Here is a 12,554-nt window from a genome sequence, read left to right as displayed (position 1 = left end):
TGCGGTAGAAAACTAGGTAACTTGAATAACTAATTAGAAGATCTTCCTAAATCATGATCATTCATATGTGACGGTGGTAATAATAAATCAAAATAAATGATTTTATAAAAAATAATATTGTATTTTACTTGGTCAAAGTTTCTAATATGGGTTTGTGGGCTTGCTGTGCGCACGTGGCGGTTGAGTGGGCCTGCCACATGTTCGCTGTTAGAACCAGTTAGGGTTGGCCCAATGTAGTAGAGATCACGTTTCATCATCTCAGTAGGATAAAAGCATGCGGAGATTCCACAGTAGATAATTTCTTGGGGGATCAATGATGACTCATTAGATGACAAGATCATGAGGTCCAAAAGGCCTCAGATATCTTATCATACGTCGAGAGAACAAATGAAGCTTCATCATCTCACTTATGAATGAATCTTTATATTTTGAAGTGATGAAAATGGCAATCCCTTTGAAACAGTGCAAACTTCTTTTTTACATACAATGAATTATACATCTTCGAGCTGTGCAAGGAGATGTTGGATTGTTAGATATGGAACAGCCAAAACCAACATTGATATAAACATATCAGATAAAGCAGGCTCCGAACAAAACATACACATCATCTGATCAGGATTCATATTACACAAGACTTGAAACAGAATAAGAATAATTCTTGAGGAGAAGCTCAAGGCCATAACCCATCCCACCAGACAGACCTTAGAGAGTGAAGCCATCCACCTCGGTGTAGGCAAACCGATCAGAAACGAGAATGATCGAAAGCAAAAGATTCTGTGACTCACTTGTACATATAGATATCATTGGCTTCTTCCGGAGGAGGAAGAAGAAGCTGCATGAAAGAGAGAGAGAGAGAGAGGTTACTGACGGCATGTTCGTTTGCGTCTCCAAGAGAATGCTTAAACCCCTAAATTACATGAGAAATAAAGAAACTAAATGAGCATCTTACAATATTTGTAGTAAAGTAAATGAGGTAATAAATTGTACAATGAAAAAAGTGGATGCTATTACAAAACCTCTAAACTAAATAATTGAATGACAAATTTGACTCACCTATCAGTCATTAAGCAGAGGACTGGGAGTGATCCAAATAGGAGGTGGCATGTTTAGACGAGCATCAGAGTGCAAAATATATGAGAAGGTATTGTTCTCCAAATCATAGACGATTACATCCCGGCATTTCTCTCTATGGTGATCATTCCACCACCAGAAGTCATTAGTGAAATAGATGTGGTTTGGTTTCAACTCAGGTAAGTCTTTACAAGAGAGACAAAGAGATTGGTTGTTGCATAAAAAGATAGCGTATTCTCCCAAATTCTTCACCTGTTTTATCAAAATAATCAAGTTTGATATCAGAAAGGTTCAAAGTCTAGCATGATAAACATTTTAATTAAATGACCAACCATTCCTAAAGTTTCATGAAACTAAATCCAAAGTTCATGCTGCAAGGCGGATAGATTCAATGATTCTAAAAATTATATATATATATATATGAACCAAGTTTACTAGGAGAATAAGGAATTTCTGAAAATTCAGATTTACTTCCTTTATTTTAATGTGAGAAATACTAAGGTGCTTTTGAGTTTCTTTCTAGAGTATTTAGAGAATAAAATGTGATGAATACTTGGGTACTCTTGGGTTTCTCTCTAGAGTGTAAGAAAAAACATATAAATTTTTTTATCTGAGATATGTATAATAGTTTTTATATTTGAGATAAATCAACTGTATTGCAATTGATCTCACATATTGAATAATTAAGTTTTATAAGGTGAGATGTATCTAATCACATTAATCTTATATCGATTTTTTGGTATATTTATTATTATTCAATATGTATCTACATGTTTTCCTTTTGTTTTGCTTTATTTTTTTTTATTCCTAATAAGTGGTATGAGATTTAATAAGGATAATAAGTTTATTCTTTATTGGAGTCACAAAAGAAGACAAAGATAATAAGTTTATTTATTTCTAGACAAAAAATATTTTGAAATGGTTGGAATTGCTAAGTATCAAGGATTACTAAAGCAAGCGTCGAAAATAAGGAATTATAATATGAGAAGGATTCAAGGAAGAAAACCTAAAAGTTATGGTTTGATTCTTATATAAAAATTTAATGTATCTTTTATGTTATATATATATATATATATATATATATATATATATATATATATATATATATATATATATATATATATATATAATCAAGATAAAGAGATATGTATATAAGACATTGACCTGTACGGAGGTGCCATTGTGGATGTCCAATCTATAAACTATCATAAGTGGAGTTTCAATATCATCATTATGCTCCGCCATTGGGACTATCTTCCCCCAAACATGGAGGAGATCGCATGAGGGAGTATGAACCAGTGACCAAAATGAAATGTGGAAGGGGTAAATATCAATCAACTCTGGCTGAGGCACCACCGTCTTCCACTCTTGATTGAGGTCATCCCAAATGTCTACCCTTCCATCAAATGTCGCATAGAGTTGGTCCCTATAGAAGATAGCATCATCATAGAGACCAGGCAATGACATCGTCGTCCACTTGTTGTCACTAGATCTAGCAAAGGAGATGCCCCCATAGGGGCAGTGGATGAGTGTAACGATGTAGTCTCCTTGTGAGGGGTCTGACGATAGCATGGCCTTGAAGTTGACCTTAGGAATCTCTTCGACCGGATGTTGGTTATGGAGGATGTTATTGATGGCGCCTCTTATGTGCCCCCATGGGTCACGAAAGGGTACGATGTGATCGAGTGTGAGGATGAAGGGGATGTTGATCTGTGCACCATTGATGGGGTTCAATAGTCGTATCTTGAACCACTCATCGATGGTGATCAGCCACCCATGGGAGGAACCCACAAAGAGGCAATAACGAATCGGAGGTTGTGGGAGGGGGATGGTATACACCTTCTGTTCTGAGAGGCTGAAGAAGTGTGCAGCGAAGGGGTCATCGGTGGCACTACCTATGTCGTCGCCGCTACCACTAAATGCGAGCCAAGGGCTTTGGTGACGAAGCTTGGAGCAATATCGACGAAGATCACGGATGGTGCGTAACCATGCACCACATACAACGGTGCAACAGAGGAGATCGTGTAGGGAGAGCTCAGAGAAGATGAGGTTTAGGACATCTTGGTGAAGATTGGACCAGTCGGCCATAATATGGTGAAGACAAGGATTCACTGCTCTCCCTTTCTCTATATTTATAATTTTCTCATTTCCAAGTCAACTCCAACACAAAATCAATAGCCATGTAGAGGTTGACTTATATAGTGAGTTACTCTCATTTAGATAATATGCTAATATAGTATATCTATTAGGTTGTTTAAAAATTTAACGTGGCATATTCAGGATGCATTGGTTAGAATCCATATGTCATGTTATAATTGACTAAATATAATGGTTATATCATGGGGGTATAAGCTTATCTATCATAGAGCACAGTATAGATTTTGGAATCTATTACCTATATTCTAAGATTATTAAGTGGCATTATTTCTTGTCCTTTGCTAATATAGCAAGTAGAAGAGGATATTTTAGTCGTGTAAGTCATATCAGATATCTGATATTTTTACGTTCTGTCAAGGTACCAAGAATGCTTTATTTGCATTTGCATTAGAAGATTTAAGTTTTTTTTTATCGAAGGCAAATACATTTAGGTTTTTTTTTATCCAAGGCAAATACATCTCACATAAAGGGATGCTTTTATCATATTAGGAGTTATAATGTCTTTTTTCTCCTAAGTGGATGTATCTTGCACAAAAGATGATACTTTAATCATAAGATTCTTATAAAAAAAAAATTGTCCTGAGTAAACGCATCATGCTCAAAGGGATACTTTGATACATCGGATGTACAAAGGACGCTATGATTGCTTAAGATGTTCTAGATACTTCTTTAATCGAGACGCACTGCAAAAAGGATGTTTTGTTCTTCATAAACACCACCTTAGTTACCTTTTTATCTAAGACAAAATTATTATGCCCAAAGGAGATATTTTAATTACATTAGATAATTTAAATATTTTTTTGACATGCAAAGGTCACACTTTGGTCACATCAAGCTTTTTTTTATATCTTACCTAAAAGTATCAAATGCAAAAGTGATGCTTTTAAGCTAACCGACCACATTGAACACTTTGAAAGTTTTTTTATTATTTTTATTTCAGCAAACACATCACTCACAAATGGCAAACTATGGCTACGTGGAATACCTTAGATTTTTTTTTTTGTCCGTATCACATGCAAATGAGATATTTTAAGTACCTTTTTATACCGGACAAATGCATCGAATACAAGTGGATAATTTAATTATATTAGATGTTTTAGATGATTTTTTATTCAAAATGGACACATGCAAATGAGATGCTTCTATTGAGTTGGACTCTTCATATGTTTTCTTATTCTAGATGAAGAAACACATCACATGCAAAGAGGAAGCTTTAGGCATCATTGGTTGGATCAAGCATTTCATATGGATTTGCTATCCTAAAGGAATGTAACACATTCTAATTTGATGTCGTTTCAATTTAATTATAGTTGAAAACCTATTCGGTTCAAGTCAATCGGATCATTTTAAGTTATTGTTCAAGTCAATTAAGAGTTGACACCTCATATTTTTATGATTTAATAAAATTAAAAATCTCATTTAAATTTATATTTTTAAAATTTAAAAATAGTTAACAATTATTAAATTTAAATAACACTTGATATTAATATTGATGAGATTAATGTGACTTCTACCGTATGGCATATGTTGGTGAGTTATCAATGTTGGAAATGCACTGCATGTATATAATTTAAAATTAAAACAAGAAAGTAGACAATTACTAAATAAATATAATTAAAAATGTACGCAATTTAAGAAATTTCAATTGGCAAAGTGGTGTGTGTGACGTGGGTGGGGAACCAACAACCATAATAATAATAATAATAATGGTCAATCAAAACCTATTCAAAACCCTACACCAAGTGCACATTCAACCGTGATTAGCTGAATATATATATATATATATATATATATATATATATATATATATATATATATATATATATATATATATATATATATATATATATATATATATATATAAATATATATATATATATAATGGTCATTTTGAAATCAAAATTTGGGCTTTTTTTTTATGTTCGCCTACATATGATATCATCTAGTAAATGGATCTCTAGAGATCAACTCTTAAGTTGGAAAAATTATAAATTCCAATTTTACAGTTTTATAATTATAAAATTATAAAATTACAAAAGTTCATTCATTTCACAATGAAATCAGTCACAGACCAATCAGCAAGCAGCAAACTTGAATCAACAAAGCTATACCAAACAATGTAAAAAGAATTCAAATGAATCGAGAAGTTATACCTATGGGCATGAAAGAGGGCAACTGGCCCAAGATAGGCCTCGGGATTCCACCAACAGCTAGGGCAGGAGGTCCAGCAGCAGGCGCAAAGAATACACTCGTACATCGGTAGATGGAGAAGGTCTTGGTAAGCTTAGGCTTAGACGCGGCCGCCGCCGAGTCGGTCTGGGAGGAGTGGGCAGCAGCAGAGGAGGCGGTGGTGGCCGGCGGCCCGTGGGCAGGGAGGAGGCCGCGCGCGACGGCGTATCCTCGCGGAGGAGAACCCTCGCGGCGGCCATATTAGTGATGGGATCGCCGAAACGGCGAGCGACGCAGATGACAGAGAAGGAAACAATAAAGGGCAATTGGGAAGTGTCATGCTCACCACCGGTCTTTTTAAGTTTTTATAGGTTACTCGTGAATAAAATTTCATATTTTAAAATATATAACATATAAATTTTTTTCATTAAGTTTAAATTAATAAATATTAAAATTTATTTGATTCGTAATAAATTATTAATATAATAATATATATAATTTAAATTAAAAAAAATATACTGATTTGAAAATGTAGATTGGTTGCCTAATCAAACATGTGAAGACGAGCCAATTAATTTTCATGACGGAGAGCTTCCACGCCTTCCACTTTTCCTGTATTGTCGCCCATGTCAAGATCTACGCCAACCTTGCTTGTCCTGTTTGCTCCACTTCCTAACGCCACGTACCCTTCCTCTCCGTGCTCTGTTGCTAAGAAGACAATGCATTCGTTGTCGAGCAAGGGGTGATGAGAGAAACGGAGAAGTAGAACCTGAATAGAAGAACTACTAATGATGGCAACTGGAACAATAGTAAAAGTGGGGAACAATGGTTAGGGGAGAACAAAGTAATTGTCGTCGTCGCCGCTACTGTTGCTACTAAGGTTGACAAGCTGTTGCTGCTTGTGTTAAGCCCAGTTAGAGAAGAGTTGTGCGGTTCAATCCTATACCAAAAGTATCTAATGAGGACAAGGATGAGGAACCTTACGACGATGACGAGGAGACGGAGGATATGGAACGAGAGGACGAGTTCTATAGGCTCCTTGTGGCCCCTCGCGCCTGATCTGGTTATCGCACTAACAGAGGAGTCCTATGTCAGCCGACACCAAGGTCCAAGGCTGATTGCGTCATTGTGAGCGTGATGTTGCAGGTGACCCTGCTCTCGAAAGAGCGGAGAAACCGAAGTTACGTGGTGGCTCTTAAGGTGAAAGCACTACCGATAGAATCCTTCGCCCCTCTCTGTACCCTAATTGATCCGGTGACGATGTTAGACATGAACCAAGGCATGACAGGGGAGAAGCTTCAAATGTTAAAGCGCGTAATGCGACTAGTGGTTTTCTCTTTAGGCTGGGGGGATTGGCTCTCCATTATGAACTTTTCGACCATTGTAAGTGCTAAGAGGCTTTTGCCTCTACGACAAATGTCGAGGCAAGGCCAGCGTGTCGCCCGCTAGATCGTGGGAAGACTCATTTTGAAATAACTTGATTATGTGGCCGATCCACGTTTTAAATTTACCTATTATCAATTTTTTTTTAAAGTTAAATTATATATATCATTATATTAATAGTTTATTATGAGTCAACACGTCATACAAAGAGACTATGGTCTGTTAACTCAAATTTACAAAAGAAATTTATATATATTATATTTTTTAAAATATAATTATTATTTTAGACACAAGTAAAAATACTATATCGCCATATCTAGTCAGTATTCGGCTCAGCTTTTTAAGGCAAAAATAAAACAGGTACATTTGCGAGGATCTTCTGTCGTGGAACAACCTTTTTTAATAAAACTCGGCAGAAGGCGGCTTTTGGAGGAGTGGAGTTATTGGGTTCCGCAAATGAATATTGTTACACGTGGCATCATGTTATTGGTGTCACAGAAGAGGGTTCCACTGCGTAAAGATTTTACGCGCACCCGCTGTTCCACTACAGATGGAGCCCAAGTGGAACCCACAATAGTCCACCACCGCAGCCACTAACAAGTGTGGTAGAAAATAAGGTAACTTGAGTAACTGATTAGAAGATCATCGTAAATCATGATCATTCATATGTGACAGTGCTAATCATTAATCATACTAAATGATTTTTAAAAAAATTGTTGTATTTTACTCAGTCAAAGTTTCAAATATGGTTTGTGGACTTGCTGTGCACACGTGGAGGTCGAGTGTGCCTGTCACATGTTCCCTGTTAGAACCAGTTAGGGTTGGCCTAAGATGGTGTGTGGAAGCCAAAGAAAGAAGTTCTTTGTAGGATAAAACCATGCGGAGATTCCACAGTAGATAATTTCTTGGGGGATCAATGATGACTCATTAGATGACAAGATCACGAGGTCCAAAAGGCCTCAGATATCTTATCATACGTCGAGAGAACAAATGAAGTTTCATCATCTCACTTATGAATGAATCTTTATATTTTGAAGTGATGAAAATGGCAATCCCTTTGAGGCAGTGCAAACTTCTTTTTACATACGAAACATTATACATCTTCGAGCTGTGCAAGGAGATGTTGGATTGTTAGATATGGAACAGCCAAAACCAACATTGATATAAACATATCAGATAAAGCAGGCTCCGAACAAAACATACACATCATCTGATCAGGATTCATATTACACAAGACTTGAAACTGAATAAGAATAATTCTTGAGGAGAAGCTCAAGGTCATAACCCATCCCACCAGACAGACCTTAGAGAGCGAAGCCATCCACCTCGGTGTGGGCAAACCGATCAGAGACGAGAATGATCGAAAGCAAAAGATTCTGTGACTCACTTGTACATATAGACGTCATTGGCTTCTTCCGGAGGAGGAAGAAGAAGCTGAATGAGAGAGAGAGAGAGAGAAGTTACTGAGGGCATGTTCTTTTGCGTCTCCAAGAGAAAGCTTAAACCCCTAAATTACATGAGAAATAAAGAAACTAAATGAGCATCAAGACGAAAGAAAAAAAAAGTGTGCAATATCCTATACAATATTTGTACTAAAGTAAATGAGGTACCAAATTGTACAATGAAAAAAGTGGATGCTATTACAAAACCTCTAAACTAAATGATTGAATGACAAATTTGACTCACCTATCAGTCATTAAGCAGAGGACTGGGAGTGATCCAAATAGGAGGTGGCATATTTAGACGAGCATCAGAGTGCAAAATATATGAGAGGGTTTCGTTCTCCAAGTCATAGACGATTAGATCCCGGCATTTCTTTACATGGTGATTTTTCCACCACCGATCATTATTCGACCACCAGAAGTCATTAGTGAAATAGATGTGGTTTGGTTTCAACTCAGGAAAGTCTTTACAAGAGAGACAAAGAGATTGGTTGTTGCATAAAAAGAGCGCATATTCTCCCAAATTCTTCACCTATTTTATCAAAATAATCAAGTTTGATATCAGAAAGGTCCAAAGTCTAGCATGATAAAAATTTTATTTAGATGACGAACCATTCCTAAAGTTTCATGAAACTATATCCAAAGTTTATGCTGCAAGGCGGATAGATTCAATGATTCTAAAAATTTAAGATATATATATATATATATATATATAATTATTTGAACTAAGTTTACTAGGAGAATAAGGAATTTCTGAAAATTCAGATTTATTTCCTTTAAACAGAGAAATACTTAGGTGCTTTTGAGTTTCTTTCTAGAATGTTTGGAGAATAACGAATACTTGGGTGCTCTTGGGTTTCTCTCTAGAGTATTGATAGAAGGTATTCTCTATCTTTCTAGAGAGGATAAGAGAAAACATATAATTTTTCTTATATGAGACGATGTATAATAGTTTTTATATTTGAGAGAGAGGATAAGTCAGCTGTAATGCAATTGATCTGACATATTGAATAATTAAGTTTTCAAAAGTGTGATGTATCTAATCACATTAATCTTGTATTAATTTTTTGGTATATTTATTATTATTGATCTACATATTTTCCTTTTGTTTTGTTTTGTTTTTTTTGTTCCTAATAAGTGGTATGAGATTTAATAAGGAAGAGAAATGAAGATCGGTAAAAGTGTAAAGTAAAAATATTCTTTATTCAAGAGTCACAAGAGAAGACAAAGATAATAAGTTTATCTATTTCTAGACAAAATATTTTGAGATGGTTGGAATTGGAAAGTATATGCGATTCCTAAAGCAAGTGTATAGGAAACTAAGGAATCATAATATGAGAAGGATTCAAGGAAGAAAACCTAAAAGTTATGGTTTGATTCTTATATAAAATTTAATGTGTGTGTGTATATATATATATATATATATATGTATGTATGTATATATATATATATATATATATGTATGTATGTATATATATATGTATGTATATATATAAATGTATGGATATATATATATATATATATATATGTATGTATATATATATATATATATATATATATATGTATGTATGTATATATATATATATATATATATATATATATATATATATATATATATATGTATGTATGTATATATATATATACATATATATATATATATACATATATATATACATACATATATATATATATACATACATATATACATACATACATATATATATATATATACATACATACATATATATATATATATATATATATATATATATATATATATATATAATATATCAAGATTGAGAGATATGTATATGAGATATTGACCCGTAAGGAGGTGCCATTTTTGATGTCCAATCTATCAACTATCATAAGTGGAACTTCAATTTTAGTATTATCATGCTTCGTCGTTGGGACTATCTTCCCCCAAACATGGAGGAGATCACACGAGTGAGTCTGAACCAGCAACCAAAATGGAAAGTGGAAGGGGTAAATTTCATCCACCTCCGACTCAGGCACCACCATCTTCCACTCTTGATCGAGGTCATCCCAAATGTCTATCCTTCCATAAAATGTCGCATAGAGTTGGTCCTTATAGAAGATGGCATCTTCATAGAGATCAGGCAATGGCATCGTCGTCCACTTATTGTCATTAGATCTAGTAATGGAGATGCCCCCATAGGGGTAGTGGATGAGTGTAACAATATAGTCTCCTCGTGAGGGGTCTGACGATAGCATGGCCTTGAAGTTGAGCATAGGAATCTCTTCCCCTGGATATTGGTTATGAATGATGTTATTGGCGTCGCCTCTTATGCGCCCCCATCGGTCGCAGAAGGATCCGATGTTATCGAGTGTGAGGATGAAGGGGATGTTGATCTGTGCACCATTGATGGGGTTCAATAGTTGCACCTTGAAACACTCATCGATGGTGATCAGCCACCCATAGGAGGAACCCAAAAAGAGGCGATTACGAATCGGAGGTTGTGGGAGGGGGATGGTGTACACCTTCTGCTCTGAGAGGCTAAAGAAGTGGGCAGCGGAGGGGTCATCAATGGCACTACCTATGTCATCATGGCTACCACTAAATGCGAGCCAAGGGCTTTGGTGGCAAAGCTTGGAGCAGTATCGACGAAGATCACGGATGGTGCGTAACCATGTGCCACATACAATGGTGCAACAGAGGAGATCGTGTAGGGAGAGCTCAGAGACGATGAGGTTTAGGACATCTTGGTGAAGATTGGACCAGTCGGCCATGGTGAAGACAAGGATTCGCTGCCCTCCCATTCTCTATATTTATAGTTTTCTTATTCCCAAGTTAACTCCAACACAATATCAATAGCCTTATAGAGGTTGTTGCCTTATATAGTGAGTTACTCTCATTTATATAATATGCTAATATAGCATATATATTAGGTTGTTTAAAAATTTAATATATTCAGGATGCATAGGTTAGAATCCATATGTCATGTTATAATTGACTAAATATAATAGTTATATCATTTTCCCTACTTGAGGTATAAGCTTATTTATCATATAGCACAGTATAGATTTTGGGACCTATTACTTGAATTCTAAGATTATTAAGTGATATTATTTCTTGTCCTATGCTAATATAGCAAGTAGAAGGGGATATTTTAATCGTGTAAGTAATATAAGATGTTTTTACATTGTGTCAAGGTACCAAGAATGCTTTATTTGTATTTGCATTAGAAGATTTAGGTTTTTTTTTTTGTTGAAGGCAAACACATCTCACGTAAAGGGATGCATTTATCATATTAGGAGCTATGATATCTTTGTTCTCATAAGTGGATGTATCTTGCACGAAAGATGATACTTTAATCATATCTAAGTTAACATTTTAACCATGAATATTCTTTAAATTCTTTTTTTGGTCCCGAGTAGACGCATCATGCACAAAGGGATACTTTGATACTATTAAAGGCTTCAAATACTTCTTTATCTTAGGTGGATTCATCTTTGTCTTAGGTGGATGCATTAGGTGTATAGAGGATGTTATGATTGCGTTCTAGATACTTCTTTCTCGAGACACATATGTAAAAAGGATGTTTTGTTCATCTTAAACACATTAGTTATTTTTTTATCAAAGGTAAAATTATGACGCCTAAAGGGGATACTTTAATTACATTAGATAATTTAAATATTTTTTTGAGATGACATTTCAGTCACATCAAGCTTTTTTTTTTGTCTTATGTAAAAGTATCAAATGCAAAAGTGATGCTTTCAAGCTAACCGACCACAGCACTTTGAAAATTTTTTATTATTTTTATTTACAGCAAATACATCACTCACAAATGGCAAACTATGGCTACGTGGAATTTTATATATATATATATATATATATAAAATCCAAATTGGACTGATTCAATTTCAATTAGATTTTCTTGGGATAATTCTGGATCAGTTTCAAGTGAATTTGATGTCGTTTCAATTTGATTATAGTTGAAAACCTATTCGGTTCAAGTCAATTGGATCATTTTACGTTGTTAAAGTCAATAATAATAATAATAATAATAATAATAATAATAATAATAATAATAATAATACAAACATTTCAATTCTTGAAAGATATAGAATGTCAACAAATAAAAGATAGTGTTGAATGAGTTAAGCTCAAATCCATATGGTTTATATATTAATTAGATATTGATCGAAATAGAGATGACTAAATGTATTATCTATCCTGAGAGGATCGACTATAGTCTCTATTCAGGAGTAAGAGGATCAATATCACCTCAATCCATAGCGACATTTTTCGGAATCCACCTTTTAAAAGGGGTAAATAAAATCGTGTAGAACACATCTTAAAAAGATAAT

General features: G+C 34.7%; 1 protein-coding gene and 1 long non-coding RNA gene across 2 annotated transcripts; both read right to left on the bottom strand.

The window, feature by feature from the left end:
• Positions 1-536: 536 nt before the first annotated feature.
• Positions 537-5,724, bottom strand: LOC108951768 (uncharacterized). The gene is made up of 3 exons (XR_010502230.1): positions 5,382-5,724; positions 1,054-1,323; positions 537-907 (listed from the first exon to the last, which is right to left on the bottom strand). It is a non-coding gene; the product is annotated as an uncharacterized LOC108951768 (long non-coding RNA).
• A 2,745-nt stretch (positions 5,725-8,469) lies between these two features.
• Positions 8,470-11,003, bottom strand: LOC135653012 (putative F-box protein At2g33200). Its single transcript, XM_065174421.1, has 2 exons — positions 10,182-11,003; positions 8,470-8,754 (listed from the first exon to the last, which is right to left on the bottom strand). The coding sequence occupies exons 1-2, from the start codon at positions 11,001-11,003 to the stop codon at positions 8,470-8,472; spliced, it is 1,107 nt and encodes a 368-aa protein (XP_065030493.1).
• Between the last annotated feature and the right edge of the window lie 1,551 nt (positions 11,004-12,554).

The sequence above is a fragment of the Musa acuminata genome, chromosome BXJ3-11 (genome assembly GCF_036884655.1).
Source record: "Musa acuminata AAA Group cultivar baxijiao chromosome BXJ3-11, Cavendish_Baxijiao_AAA, whole genome shotgun sequence".
NCBI lineage: Eukaryota > Viridiplantae > Streptophyta > Magnoliopsida > Zingiberales > Musaceae > Musa > Musa acuminata.
Note: the sequence above shows the minus strand (reverse complement) of the source record. Positions and strands in the feature narration are given on the sequence as shown.